The sequence below is a fragment of the Geospiza fortis genome, unplaced genomic scaffold (genome assembly GCF_000277835.1).
Source record: "Geospiza fortis unplaced genomic scaffold, GeoFor_1.0 scaffold203, whole genome shotgun sequence".
Lineage (NCBI taxonomy): Eukaryota > Metazoa > Chordata > Aves > Passeriformes > Thraupidae > Geospiza > Geospiza fortis.
The window spans coordinates 1431000-1447254 of record NW_005054385.1 but is presented as its reverse complement, the minus strand read 5'-3'; the positions used below and the strand labels follow the sequence as shown (position 1 = coordinate 1447254).

The window sequence follows — 16255 nt, the reverse complement described above, 5'->3', positions numbered from 1 at the left end:
GAATTTCAGCAAGCTTGTTCTAAATTCTCAATTAATTTTTCAGACTCAGCAAAAAAGATATTGCCACGGGTAATCCAGGAATGGAGACAATATTGCATGGTGTGAAGAAATCTTCTGATAGAAAGTAGAGCTGGATTTTATTAATCAAAATGCTAAGCTAGGAAGGATGAATTCAACTGATGAATATAGTTAATCTTCTAATTATAATATCCCAACCGGATTTCAGGGTCCCTTCCTTTTGAAGTTAATTGAAGTTTTTCCACTGATTTTAACAGAAGAAAGATTAGGATCTCTTAGCAACCTGTCTTGTTAAATTATTTCTTGTAGATTATTTTCATAATTTCAGAGAATGTACTTACAGTTAGAAAATTATGCTTGTCTTACACAGGTCCACATTTTTAAGACTGTAATAAAACAGTAAAGAAATAGCCGGAGGTTCAAGTGAAGTCACCCTACTGGCACTGCATTTACTGGATCCAGGTGATATATACTTCACCCTAACTTTTGTATTGGTGGACTTCAGAATTCCCCCCCCTCCCCCGCTTCAGTCTATGCTTAGAAGTGTTTCAACTGCATTTCATCATCTTTCTTTCCAAAGTTAATTCAATACCTGTCACTAGTCCTAAACAGATAATTTTCAAATATACAGTCCTTTATTTTTTGGAACACAATACATACCTACGTATCCCTGCACAGCTGGTGTGATCCCTGAATCCTGACTCAGAGGTGCCTGGCTTCTAACTTGTGTAAACTCTCGTTTCCTTGCTGTGAGTCCAGCACAAGTGACAACAGCTGCACCTTTAGTCAGCACTCACAGTGCCTGGATAACATAAGCTAGTCCTTGCCTGCATATCAACTTTTGTTTTGTGATGGTAACTCAAACTGCTGGTTGATCATATTTAATCCCTAGACCTACTGCTTCTATGTTTCTTGCAACACACTGTGTGACAATGTCTAACACTAACGAGATCCAACAGCCTTTCAGTAATAAGCACTCCTGCTGTATTTAAGTGATAATCTGTCCAGTTTCTCCATTTACAAATTCCTTTGCCCTTCCCCAACTTCTAAGACAGGTATAAAACATCCATTGACAAATTCTCATTTATGTCTTAGCTTCACCAGTTATTAAAATATGAAGAATTTCTCACCTGTGATAACATGTCAGAAAAGGCTGCACTCTAACAGAGTTAGATCAGATACTTACCCACACACTTTGGCTCCTTTGAATCCCACTGAGAGGTTCCCTGGCAGGTGAGTTTGCTGTTTCCTTCAATTTCATAGCCCTCATTGCAGGTCACAAAACATACTGTCTTGTAGGAAATATCAGCTGTTGAACAGTTAATGCGTCCGTTTTGAGGAGACCGAAGTCTGGGACATGTTCGAACTGCAAAGGGGAAAAAACACCAGTTCACTCTCAGCACTGAGTATCACTGGAGTTACACTACTTTGCCCAGTTTTTCAGAGGTAGGAGAGATACTGTCTTGTACATTAGTTACAGTAGTTTGTATGAATTTAGGGAATAGAGCTAGCACAGAGTAGATTTTTTCAAAGGCTTGATACCTTCCTCTTCCTGAAACATAGAATGTATGAGGTTGGGCACACACTTCCAAGCTCACCTAAGTATTGACATAAGTTCAAACTAACAAACTAACTGTGCATCTGGTACACAGTATGCAGCCTGAGCTGGTGATGCCTATTGGCCTCCAAAACAGGGCAGCTGCAGGCAAATGGCACCCTGTGAAAAAGTGTGTGCTCTAGTCTCCAACAACATCTGAGAACTTTTGGGGGATTTCGAACTGGCAGGCTGGTATGGGCTGAGTACACACCAGGGAACAGGCTAAGAGCTTATGAACAGGTTAGATGACAGTGTCCCAGTACTCAGGAATTTTCTCAGGCACTCTGGACTGTATTCATAGAATAAAGACATGTGAAGGCCTCAGCAAATCAGAAGAGAAGATGTTCAACATGCTGGAGGAGACAGAGAGAGGAGGAAGGAATACAAGCTGTTTATATGGCTTGTATAGCAGGTCCATGAGAGATGAAAAGGAACAAATCAGGCTGTTGCTGATATAAAAGAGACCCTTTCAGGTGTCAGACATGGAGACAGTCCTGGCTCTGCTCACCTCAGAGGTTTTTCCCCTATAACATCTTGCAAACACTGAAAGCAGTGTGATTCCAAGGAGAATGCAGTCCTGAGCAGGATGTGATTGCAGAAAGGGAAGCAGGGAAGTGAAGAGTGATCATCAGATTGTCTTACGGTTTTACTACTGAATCCTGATGCTCCAATGTAGCACAAAGCTGCTCTGTAATTAAGATTGATCCCAGAAGATCTGAATGATCGTAGTAAAAAAAAATGTAGCAATGGTATGACCTGGGTTTATGTTCTTTGTTTCAATGTCATAACCTAAGACTTTATAGTAGGACCTATTTCCTCTGTACTGTCTTTTCAGTGCAGTTCCTTTTCAGCTAGGAGGTCACGCTCCAGGATTTGTGTCTTTGATCCCCTCCAGACAAAACTCAGAAATACATACACACCCCCTGGCCTTTGGGTCCCTCAAGGAGCTAAGCTATGCACACCTGCTGTCTGGAAATATGCATGTGATGATGATGATGATGATACACCAATAACCAGCTACTGGCTTTCCAATATGAGCGGAAAACTCTGATTAAAAACTGACCTCAGCTGAAGTTGGCAGATACAGTCCAGTATGTTCAAAAGAGGGATAAAAACAAATAAGGGCAAATGGTGTGATGCCCAAAAATATAACCAAGACTGCAGTTCCCTAAACCCACAGAATGGCTACAGTTCAAAGAGGCCACTGGAGCATTTCTAGTCCAACCTCTCTGCTCTACACTGGTCATCCTAGAGCACATTGTACAGGATTGTGTCCAGACAGCTTCGAGTATCTCTGCTGAGGGAGACTCCACAGCCTCTCTGGGTGGCCTGTTACAGTGCTCAAGTCACTCTCCTTGTAAAGTTCTTTGTTATACTCAGGTGGAACTTGCTGTGCATCAGTTTCTGCCCATTGCCTCTTGTTCTATTGCTTGGCACCACCAAGAAGAGCCTGGCTCCCTCCTCTTCAGATACTTATATACATTGATAGCATCCCCTCAGTCTTCTCCAGGCTAAACAGGCCCAGCTCTCCCAGCCTCTCATCCCTTCCTCACAAGAGGAGCTCTCTTCTCTTGTTGGTAGGATGGCAACCTCTGGTGATGGGTGGTTTCAAAGAGCTGCTTCTCTGCTGTGATTTGGGAAGCTGATTTTACCAATTAACCTTATCTTGCTACTGCCACATAGGAGGCAAAACATGATCTCCTGTATAAATGCACTCAAAGGGAAACCAACTTGGCAACCTCTCATTTCTCCATAAATTGCTTACTCTGCACACAAGTGGACACCACTAGACACCTCAAACTAATTAACGGGCATATAGGCTGAATTATGCTTCAAATGCAAGACAGCTCTATAATTACCACTAACTGCATAGCCTCTGAAAACTACAAACAACACATGTAAAATGATGTCTTTTTTAAAAAAACCCAGCTATGGTGGCACCTAGTGGAAAAAAAGTAGCAAAACCTATGTATATGGGATAAGAAAGAAGGAAAAGAAGACATATAGATGTACCTAATATGTCTTTATATTACTACTGTCTCACTCTCTGAAGGTGTTACTACTTTTGTTCTTGCATATGCACAGGCATTCTTTAGGAAGTGTACTTAAAAACAGCCTTGAAATGCTCATTTGTGAGGTACTCTGAGCTTCAGAGTAGCTTTATAATATGGTGTATCTTAACTCTAGTAGGAGGAGTAAGAAAAACATATTTACAGCTGAATCTCAAATGCTTTATCCACAAGAAAGTAGGTTTGCTCTTAAAAGGTTTCTGCAGAAGTAGAAATACCCAATCTGCAGTAAAAGGAAGGAAATTCTACCAAACCCTACTACTTAGGAAGCCAGAATGAATTAAGAGCGGTGAGGAGGCTCTTGTCAATGTTCATGTGCCTACAAAGAAGGCAGTTCCTTCACTACCTGCTGTCCAGCCATTTCTTCTGGACGACTACACAGCTGGAGTGCTCTTGCCTCCTCAAGTGTTTCAGTGTTCATGCTTTCATGCTTACTCAGTGTCTAGGCACAGCTCTGGCAGAAACCTGTACCTGAGCCCATGTTACCTTGGTCATGGTTCCAAGCATTAAACACCAGCCCATCCTTTTATCAGTAACACAGTTTCCATTTCCAAAAAGCCAGTGAAAACAGCAACAACAATAACACGATATTCTTCTTGCTCTGGGGTTCCTCCTAATAATTTTTTTCTGGACTAAATATTTAATTCTGGACTCCTAAATAATTTTTTTCTGGTTTGCAGGTTTTTTTTTTTTTTCCTGGGTCACTGTTAATTGCATGACATATGACTGCACTAATCACTTTCTAATAGCACAGCAGATTTTAGCTACCAAAAGAACTGAGGAGTACTTAGTGTCAAAATCCAAAGCAGTGGAAAGGGATTTTCCTTCCCTCTCCTCTTCCTAATTTATGTGATAAAATACTCTTGGGATTAACAAGACAGCTATAAACCATGCCTTTGATCTTGCTCCCTTTCACAGTCTGAGTGAATCAAGACTAGCAGATCCAGCACATGTAACAGCAGTATTTTCAATTTTTTTTAAATTGGAAGTCTTCAGGATGATGGACAACAGCACAAACAAAGCCAAGTCAAAATATATCCTTCCAATGCTTCAAAGGATATTAGCTCAATATCAAGACAGTATTCAATGCAGACTTTCCCCTCACCTTCCAAATTCCCTGTTACAGAAAGATCATACCCCAAATAGACGAATTACTTTAAATGCTCCAGCAAGATTTTCAAGTAGTAGAATCTTCCACTTCTCCATGAAAGAGAAGATAAAGGATCCCTTCTTTGCGCCTGACTGCAGCTTTTCCCCGATTTTTTGCACAAAGGATGCCTGTGTGACAGAAGCATTAACAGAGGGTGCCGTTTCCCCGTGTCCCAGTCTGCTTGAAGCAGCATGCAGTTCTGGCTGCTGGAAAGTCCACAGCTCCAAATTCTGCTGCTTAAGATAGTACTGGCCAGCAATTGATTTTTCTATTGAAACCTTCTCCTCTTGTCAGTGGAAGCTACAAAGGAAACCTAAGATTTCTGTGATTATTTGAACAAAGTTCCTATAAATCTAAGCAGACGTACACTGCTATACAAAGAATATCCCTGAGAGACTGATCTCTAGCTCAGATTCCTCCTTACAGAACCATAAGTTGCTGGCTCTTTCATGGCTGTAGTGTTTGCTGTACTGTCATAAATTGCTAATTCTGCCAAAGATCAGTCCTGTCTTTTGCCCTGAACACAAGGCCAGGACAAGAGTTACAGAATGAGCTGATGGCTTTTTATTTCCTAGTTTCCAGTGTAGCACACTAATGTCAAGGGCATTCAAGTCAAATTAAACATGCTGAACTACATCTTGTGGATGTTGAGGAGATAAAGACTTCTACCTGGTTTATTTTTTTTTCATTCTCTCCTTGGAAGACATATGAGACAGATATACAGGCATGGGATTGCAGTTTTCATTCTAAATCATCAAAAACCCAAACTCAGGCAGTTTTGTTGTAGCAAAACAAAACTCTGCTCCTATCAGAAAATCTAGAAGTATTTTTTTTCAGGATGCTCTTTCTTGTGTCTCCTCAGTTTCACACCTTATTTTGGGCTGACATTCTTTCATAGTGAAATTCTAGGGTATTGTCAGTCATTCCCTATTGAAATTCCACTCAAAAGACTTCCAAAGACCCTGCTCAAGTCCCAGGCTTTTGATTTTTAGTAAGAAGAAATTGAAAGAAAGCAAAATGGAATTCTTCCATGGCTAATGCCTCCCAACACCAACAACCCTCTATGCTGACAATGTGGTAGATGATCTAAAACAGCCAGGTGGCAAGGTCTTGTTATACATTTAAATCCTTGGTAGGATTTCACTGGATTTATACAGTGCAGATACAAAAATTCATAGAAATTAGGTACACAGAGGTGAAGAGAGGTTTAAGGAAGGAGTCTGTATATCCACTTGCTAAAGACTGTCCATCTAGTCAATCTTGCTCGCTTTTTATGTTGCAGAAGTCCTTCCATTTTACAAAAGAAGGAAACAGAGTGACTGGGGTGTTAGCCAGCCTTTGGAACGAACTTTCACACAGGGCTAACAGGATCAGATCTGCACAACCAACCATGTAAAGAGTGAAGAAAACCACTGCTAAGAATGAACAACAGAAAAAATGCTTTTCAAACACATACCTCTGCAAGTAGCCTCTGATCCAGACCACTGCCCATTTGGTTGACAAAGCCGGATGCTGCTTCCAACGAGATCAAATCCTGTCTTGCATCGGATTCCACAGGCAGCATTAAAGTAATTGTTGCAGACATTCTGGACAAAGTGACCATTTTCAGGGGGCTTCAGTTCAGGGCAGTGAACAACTAAATAATTAAACAGCCACAAAAAAGTGGTTACTAGCTGGAGTGCAATAGGCCCCTGAAGGAAAACAATCTTTTAGAATTTCTAACTCAGCTTGCACCTCGGCATTTTTGCTGGTTTGGAATGACAGAGAGAATCTTGTATGCAATTTGACATATCCCTTTCAGTACAAAATCACATTAAAAAATTGTCCCAGCACTGCATTGTGCATTCCAGGGGTATTCTGTTTGTGGATGGAAACACTTACCTTCACAGGTTTGTCCTACAGCATGATAACCCTCCCGGCACGTGCAATCCTCAAGGGAGGTACTTCCCGGTGGAGAAGTATGATTCTCATCAGGACATGAGATACAAGTGCTGATTCCACCTGGTGAACCTTCAGGCTTGTATGTTCCTGGTGGACAAGCTTTCAGCAAAAGAAAACAGAAAGGAATCAGGACATTCACCTTTCACCTATCATATTTTTTCAGGTGTGTTGTTTTACTCTTTCTACATTTTCATTTATATATTCAGTGTCACCTAGGGCAGGAGCATTCTCCACTTGAAGTACTGCAGACTTCTTAACAGGTTTGAACTAACACCTACCAGACCTGGTGGAGTTATCTATAGTGACTGTCTGGGGACTGACATTAAGTCCATGATTAATCACCTTGAAAAGAAACCCAGTCCCAGAAGACACACCAGATTTTCACTGACAAAACCTGCGCAGACCTTATGAAGACATTCTTGATTCAGAAGTGTAAAAAATCAGTTCAGACTTAATCCTTGCCATTCAAAACTGCAAAATGTTTAATGCATAGAGATCATAGCTAAAAGCTAATACAAGCCAGCAAAACCCCTGCCTTTGATTTACACATTATGGTCATATGATATATGTGATCTATATACTAGATGTGCTGAAATGTGAGAAAACACAAACAATGAAGAAATTAATCAAAGCAACTACTGCTTGAGCCTTTGCACTCATTTATTTTGCATTTAATATTATTAATTCTGTGCAACTGCACACACAAACTTTAAAAACATTCAGGTGATGTTTTCTAAGGCAGAGAAAATGCACAGGGAAAAGGCACCTCTCACCAGAGAACTTCAGATGGGCTTGATAGCTCTGAGCCTTACTGCTCTCTGCCTTGAATTCTTGTCTTCAGGAAATCACTGTAATTATTTGTGTTTCTTTCACAAGAGGTGTGAATTAGGGGAGTGACTAATCAACAGGACAACACAGCAACTGCTGCTAAAGTGAAATTTTGATTGACCAGATTACCACTTGAAACAGAATGCAAAGACACTTGTGCTGAAAAATGTAACTGCTAATGAAAAGTTCAGGAAATATTCTATTATGCAATAGGAACACTGAAACCTGGCCAAAAAACTCTCACTCCATTTACTTAATTGTCAGCAAAATGGCCACATTTTCTCCTTCAGACTGCAGGTCAGGTTCTGTCATTCTCCCCTCAGCCAATTGGTACCATTTGATGTAGCTCTGAATGGGATGAAGAACTGTACAACCATAACCAGGCTCAAGTGACTCCCTCCTTACACAGTTAGGTGTGTCTTGCTTGTGGAATTGGTTTCTCCTATGGAGCTGTATTTAATGGAGCTCAGATATTCTGGCAGCATCACCCTCCTCTTTGGTAGCTATAAGACCAACTTGGTCTATTCTGAGACTTGGATGCAAAGATACTTTGCCTCTTGTCTTACTAATGAGAACCTACTGCTTTCTAGGCAACTGGTAAAAAAACCAAACCAAACCAAAAAAACAAAGGCAAAAGAAAATCCATTCTCCTTTCTCCTCACCTGTCATGAGAGAATTGACTTTCATAAGCCAAGTTTTATAGAATATACCCCCCCAAAAAATCAGCCAATATGAACAGGTGGCACTTTCCAGGAGGAGGATGATTTTTTGGATACCTTCCAGAGAAAATACTTTTGTTTGTTTTTCAAAAAACTTTGAGTGGTTTTTTTGAAGAAAGCAACTGAGTGGCTTCCAGTTAAGAGGTAGTTTTGGGTGCTGAAATTGGATTCACTAATTTGTATTTTAAACACACTTCTAAAGAGACAATGACAATGCCTATTCAGTAAGAGATACAAATGCAAAAGAAAACAATTCAGGAATGAAATAGGCAGAAAAATCCAATCAGATTTAGAGAAGGGATTTTTTGTTTTGAGATTTTCAGAAAAGTATTGGGAAAAAAGTCCCTTTCATATAATTCACCTGTTCTTCCCATCCAAGACAATCTTTTTGGACTTCTGCTTCTATCCTTTGTTCTGTGCAGAAATTCCCATCTTGGACATCACATGTCTCCAAAATATTCTCTCCTGCTTTAGATGATTAGAGTATTAGAGGCATTGCTCTGAAATCTTTGAAATATTTCCATCTGGCACTTTGTGAAGGTCTCTGTACATCCTTTTTAAAACTGTATCCAGCACAAAGTGATGAAGTGCATCCAAGAGGACACAGGAAAGAGAGAAAATTAAGCATCACAGGGGACCTGCTCTGTGACAGAGATGCCCTCCATATGCCACTTGAAGTAAATTAGACTCTTCTTTTCCATGTATGGCATATAAAATGACATCTAAACTAAGTAATCCATTCCAAAAAATCCCCCCATAAACCAACAAAACCTCAACCTAATTTCTCTCTTCCTTTCAACCTCACCTAAAATAAAAAAACAGCAGTAATTTTCTCTCTGTTTTGAGAACTATGGAAGAGAAGTAATCACCCATTCTATGATGTGAACATTTTTAACAATAAACCCAGTAATTTGCTTAGAGCTTTGAATCAGTCTGGCTTTGAAGAAAATGATTAATTCTGAAATCACACTTACAATTTGCTCTTTCCAGTCAAGCAGCAGGAGGTAAATAACACTGTTAAGATGGTTATTAATGTCTCTACTGAGAAAAACATGTTTTCCCAAATGTCCTCGTTCTTTATGTATGCTTCAAATGCTTATCACTGCCTTTACAGGAAGTTGAAGTATATCCTAACTTGGCATTTTATGTGGAATTTTCTTCAAGTCTGAATCCCTGCTCATTGATCCCACATGTGCCCTAGACATATTCAAACTATGAAACTCCACACAAGTTTCATTCAGAATCTTTGCCAGAAAGCACTGGCTTACAGAGATATTTCCAAGTGTGTGAGATCACACAGCCTATCCTGAGATGTCAAAGAGGTGATTTAAGAATAGAGCATAAGCACACTGTGCATTTCCATCATTTCCATGACAGTCACAGAGGTTAGCCTGGCCACAGCTCACGTTAAAACCATCCAAAATCAGCTGTGGATGAGCAGAGCCCTGGCCATCTGCTCTAGAGTGTCCACATTTGACCCAGCTAGATTGCACATCCATCTTAGCCAGCACTACAGCATGGCCCAAGCCTACACTCGGTGATGGATTCAAAGCTAGGACAGAGTTTAAGGGACAAACACATCTGAAGAGCATGTGTGGCTCAATCCATGACTGATCATACAGTCAGGAATCTTCTAGGATCAAGCAGTGCCAAATTTCATTCTAGTCACCTGTATGCATTCAGCAACTCTGTACCAAGAAAAAACTGACTACAGGGAAAGATCATATTCTTTGGTCCTAATCTGTAAAAATAAATTTTTTTCCAAGATTTGGTTCCCTTTCCAGCAATGTCCGGGTGTAAAAAGCCTCAAAACAGTGTGTGAATAAACCCAGTCTAAATAAGCACCAATTCAGCACTATCAAGAATAACAAAAAGAGGCAAGAATTTAAAAATGGGAAAACAATTTTAACAGTGTCAGTCTTTAAAGAGAGAGGAAACTCATATGCACATTGCAAACATGATTTTGAAAACAAAAGATGTGAATTTCTGTATATGTGAACCATGTTGTTCTCTGTCCAGAAGCAAGGGAAGGAGCAAGGAACTGCTTTTTGTTTAATGTAATTCTCCTCTTGAGACCAGAATAGTGAACACTGAGCTACACCAGAGGATTATCTCTTTGTTGGAGGATATCTGGAAGCAGGGATTAGTGTGTGAACTCAAACAAGCACAAGGCCCAAATTCCCCAAGCACACAAAGATGGGTCATATTGAAGCTGTCATCAACAATCTGCTTTCATAAAAGGGTAGATATTCATCAACAATTCACATGCATATTCTATTGTCTATACTAAGGACAGTGTGCTAAATTTCTGACCAGAAACGACAATGAAGTAATACATGGTTACTTCAGCATGCCTCCTGCCTTTTCCTCCTCACATATGTTCTCCTAGGGTATATAGCTGACCGAAGAATTGTAAGAAAATCGAGCATGTCTCTTCTGGTTTTGAACATTACTGGGCTTGATGACATGTTGGGCCACCAATAGAATGCACTTTCTTACTTATACTTAAGTTGCACATAGAAAAGAAATCACTAGAAAAGAAATATGACAGGGGTTTGCTAAAATCAAAGACCCACAGGACAGACATAAAAACATTTCAGTCAACTAACCATACTGACAGCACACCTATATGCCAAGATGTTGTTTGAAAGTAAACAGTGAACATGGAATGTTAGAAACAGCTGCCTTCCTTCTGCCTGCCTTATTCTGCCTTCCTACAATTATCAAATAACTGACATTTTAATCTTTATGCAAGAATTTACTCTTGTAAAAGTAAAAACAAAGTTTATTTCAGAGATTCATCAAACAATTAATATGTATTATGCACTTTGGCTTTTTTAAAACTGCAAATACTAAAGCCATCAGCAAAGTTAAGCCAACTAGCACTGAATTCCCACAATGGCATAAAGTCTCCAGTCTGGACTTAAACAGGTGGAGATCATAGGACAAAGTGTTCATCTACTCTGTGGCATGGGATCACAATTCTTCCTCTAAGTGTACAAGTACAAATTTTAAGGATAAACATTTCTGCCTTAAAAATGTAAAACTTTCAAAATCCTGGGAGAGCAGGAAAACTCAATTCCCTCTCCAACTAGTCCAGTGCTCTAAGTCATTGAAATGGAATTATTCTTCAATTATCCCAGTGTTAAGAAAGAGGAGACTCAAACTTCACGTATTTCAAAGATTAATTTGAGGGATTTTGTATTTTTCTTCAATGCATAATTTCTTCCACTAACTACCTTTACTAAGTAATGCCTGGCATGAATCGTTTTTTCCACACTTTATGCTAATGAAGTATCTGATTAAGGATTTATCTTTTGTGGGATATGGCAGGAATCAGCTAGGCAATATCCTGTTCTCTTCTGCATCACCCTGAGTTCTATTGATACACAGCTACTCTGATGACTGTAGTCTATAATTCTCATTTTTTCCTCAAAAGTGCAAAGCCTAAATGAAATGACACCTTCATGCAAATCTCCAATAGTCTTTGTAACTCAGCCTCCAAACATCTTCAATGAGGAAAGAAACCCTAGTTTGCTATTTAATCAAGTCGTGTTTATGATACTGTAATTATTTTTATGACATTGATTGCATGGATAGGTACTTGACAGATCTGTCCCAGAATCACAGTATACCACAAATACCTGCTCTTACTTGGTTTCATGGTGCCCACTAAAAATGATGGAACCCATAGGTTACAGAATCTTCAGACAATGGACATGGAGAATTTTAGCCGTGTGGATCCTAGACCTACCATATGATTCCTTGTGGTTCTAGTAATTTTTTGGAAGTTATGTGGAAGATCCACAACCAAAACCTCAAATTAAGTCACACTTATGTCCTTGAAGAACTGCAGTCTGAAGCTATGGGTTCTCCCTTCCACTCCTTTACTCCACCTATTATTGCTATGCATTGGCAACAGTGGAAAAAAAAAGTAGTTGTCACTGGAGCCTTCAAGTGTGTGAAAAAAGTGCTCTGGTAGCTGTATTTGCAAATAGTCATGTATTAGATTTCCCACCACAAATAGATCTGACTATAAAACTTATTTTACTAATTGGGAATTAAAATTTTAATAATGAAGGATATATGGATAAATTACAGTACAGTATTGTGCTACATCTTACTACTTTCATATCTGTATCCCTCAACATGACAAAGTACTGCATGATCAGATTCGTCTAAGGGCCAAGCACTCCCTTGCTTAGAAGCAGTAGTAGGAACAAGTATGAATTTCTTTTGACATTAGCCGGCCAAATAAAATGCACTTTACAATGACAAGCCATGGTGTTATGTAGGAAATGGAGATCCCATTCCACACAAAGCAGTCAAAGACTTCTTGGGATGTCCTACAGTACCAGCATACAGTGTTGCTCATACTGACTCGTGCCTCCAAAACTCTTTCTGCTGCTGCTGCACACTTAAAGTGTAAGTGACCTCTGCAATGGAAGAATGTGAATATCGTATGGGAGGCCACAGCTGCATGGAACTCCCCAGACCTCTGCCATCTCCATATATTTCACAGTGGCATCTCTTGCCTTTTGCTGCAACCATCTTATGAGTCCTTCTCAGCTTGGGCCAGTAGGATTACTGGCCAGAGACCATCATGGCCTCTGAAATATATTTTACTGCACCAGCGCATAAATATCTTTAAGCTTACTTCTCTAAGACTTTCCACATGATGGGTCTCTATTGTAGAGATTACTTCCAGAAATTACAGCTTTTGTTGTCACCTTTATTATCTAGGAAGATGGTTTTTCTTAAGATCTTCTGTATGGTAGGTTTGTCAGGTTGCCCACATCGTGGTTATGAAATGCCTTTAGAATGATAAGGAAAAACAAATCTAAACTTTTGGCAGATGCAGTAATCTACCTTTCTGCAGTTTGCAACATGTATGATGCTTCAAAAAACCCTCAAACAAAACAACAAACTAACAACAACAAGAACCAACTAAACAAAAAACTAAGGCAGGAGCATGCTAGGATTACAAAAAATAGGCAAGGAAGTGGCTTTAGTTAAACATTTGACATGTATGACTTGTACAAAGACTGCAAAGGAAAACCCTGAACTTGCCTTTATGTGTAGGGATCAGGGAAGGATTTCTAAGCCTTAGCATGTTCTCCAGCTCTTTAATATCTCCTGTTATCCCCAGCATTCAGATGGCATTGAACCTGCTCATCCATCTGCACTTTGTCAGTATTTTTTAAGCATCCTTCTCAAAGCAACATGATTAGCAATTTAACAAGCTAGATGTCTCTGGTCTTATTTGATGTATTTTCCTCCATCTCCTTAGTAGTTGTACAAATTTTGTCTCAGGCAAAGGCAGCAGGCTGAAACAATTCAGAAGTTTAGCTGGCTCTACAGGATACATAGGGGATGGTTCGCTCAAACATTAAAGATGAGGTTGCATACAGCAAAATTGAAACATTCCACTGCCAAGTAGTCTGCTGAATTTGCTACAACACTCTGAGATGATTTAGATCTAGATTTTTAAGCACTTCAAACAGTCATAACAAACTTTCAGAAGAAAAAATGTTTTCTTGATAAAAATGAGAATCTTGGATCCCCTCCCATGGGGCAGAATATGCTGCCTGGAAGGAGATCCAATCGTTGGGTGAGCATCTCATCCTGCTGCTGTGAGCATCCACAATGTGGTAAACAATCTGCCTGCTTGAAGAATATAAGCCCAGGAGGCATCACAGCTTGTAAACGTTAGGATGCCAATGAGAACCTTCTCCACAGGGAGGTCTGGCTGTGCTGAGCATCTCTGGGTAGGCTTGGGGCCAGCACATTCACACAGGATTACTGCAAAGCAATGAATGCCAAACACCCTCCTTGGTCATAGCAGCACTATTGGCAATATAGAGGAAATCCACCTATGCCCACTTTTAAAACTTTTTTTAAGAAGAAGGCCAACTATTACAAGTTACAAGCAAGATGAGTGCCTTAAACTTGATCCACTCTTGCATTGCAAGGACATAGAGCAGTGAGATGTATTTTATATATTTTACAATCATAAAAACAAAGACTACTGATAGAGGTTACTACATATACTTTTACAGGTTACTTCTCTTTTTGTTTCAAAGCATGTGGCATACTTAAGAATGAGAACAAAATTCCTGATTCCATGCACTGTAACTTTAAAAGAAGTCTGCTTATGCTTCATTCAAACTACAAGATCACAAGATAGATCCGGACAACTTGTGCAATATCTATATACAAAAGTAACATTCAGGTATTGAAGTGAAGCTCTTTGGGTTTAAGTGTCAGTGCATTTCACACAGTTACAGGTTTGCTGTTTGCATGGACATAAAATCCAGCCTTGGTGATACATTGGAGGAGATGCCCAAACATATACATGCCTATCAGTGACAAATATCAGTTCATACCAGCACTTCTGATTTTTGCAACTTGAATACTGATTTATGTGCTCATGTCCCCATGTATTTCTAGAAGTTATCATTTCTAGAAATGTAAAACTAATTCCAAAACTACAAAAAATTATTTATGGGAAATTAATTCAGTTAATATTGTTAAGTTTGCTAAGCAAATAAAGATTATGTATGAATTTATTTACATGCAAGTGAAGGGTTTTTTTGTCTAAAACTTCATGCAGAGTAAGACCCTTATACAAAAAGGGGAAATACAATAAATTCTGAAAATGCTTTGCTCAGAGCAGCACTGATATACAGTAGGCTTCTCTGGACATGGTCTTTATCATAATCACAGACACACATTCCTCAGCAGACCTTGATCACTGTTGATGTGATAGCACATGCTACTCTAAATACTACTGTTTATATATTTAAATAGCATCTGCTATTTAAATATATAAACACTGAAAAGGAGCTTCGCCATCCTGTACTAGCTGCACTTGTTTGCCATTTTGGTATTGTTGCTGTGAAGTTGCACATTCTTTTTTAGAACAGCAAATTCAAAAAACCCCAACAAACTGACTGACTGATGTAAAGAAAATTCCATTAAAGAGAATCCAAACATTTTGTTTCATTTGTGCTACACACAGATGAGCAAATACCTGCTTGAGAGATCTAGTATCTCTCTTGTCTGAAGGCACTGGAAGCCCAGGGCTCTCTAGGCCTGGTCTAACCATTTTACCGTGTATCAAATAATTCTACTTGTCCTTTCATCCTTTCACAAAAGGGTCTGGGTCAAGAAGGAAAAGAGAAGGACAAGAAAAGGACATGTTTGCACCAACCCACCATCTGCCTCCCTAACAGGAAGGACTAATAATAAGCAACTAGGTGCCTAAAGGGCTAAAATTATCCCTAGGTCAGATCCCAAGTGATAGCTGTTACATATGGAAGAGTTGAAAAACTCCACTGGGCTGTGATCTGTGCTGCCCAGCTAACTGCTGTGCGACCTAGAGGCATACACTGGGAAACAAGAAATAGACTTCCTTTATCCATAGCTTGAAAGAGGGACAACTTGGCAAGAGAGGAGTCTGAGCTGGGATGAAAAACCCATTCTTTAACAACTAATGTGCTACACCCAGAGGAATCTGGACAGAAGTGAGAATCTCCACTGCCTGCGACCCCTGGGACTTGCTGAAATTACCACAAGCCGGCCAGCACTTGCTCAGCACAGCCTGCACTTTCTTCCAGAAGCGGGGAGCAGGAGTCTCATGTTACAGCTAACTCAACACATCATCTTCTCCTGGGATTGCTCAGTTTAACAAAATAAGGGAGAAGGGTTTAGAAGCTGACAAAGCATGCATCCCAGTCTCCACAACACTAATAGGTTACTGCAGGGAAGAACGTGCCTGGTGGTTCAAGATCCATTTCCACTATGTTCATCAACTCAGCAACTTGAAAAGTTTTGTGTTCAGTGATTCTTGGGACTTAATAGTAACCAAAATTTACTCTCTGCTCAAACTCAGTGAGCAAACTGGCTTTCCCGAGAGAAGCCAGTTGTGTAG

The 16255-nt window shown here is 39.7% G+C and overlaps 1 protein-coding gene across 1 annotated transcript in view; it reads right to left on the bottom strand.

Annotated features, from left to right (window-relative positions):
• The window catches only part of SVEP1 (sushi, von Willebrand factor type A, EGF and pentraxin domain containing 1), a 116499-nt gene that overhangs the window by 72409 nt on the left and 27835 nt on the right, over window positions 1–16255 (bottom strand). The window contains exons 5-7 of the mRNA XM_014308784.2: window positions 6716–6874; window positions 6291–6470; window positions 1205–1384 (exon numbers count right to left, since the gene is read on the bottom strand). Of these exons, the coding sequence (XP_014164259.1) occupies window positions 1205–1384; window positions 6291–6470; window positions 6716–6874 (519 nt within the window). The remainder of the gene's footprint in view (window positions 1–1204; window positions 1385–6290; window positions 6471–6715; window positions 6875–16255) is intronic.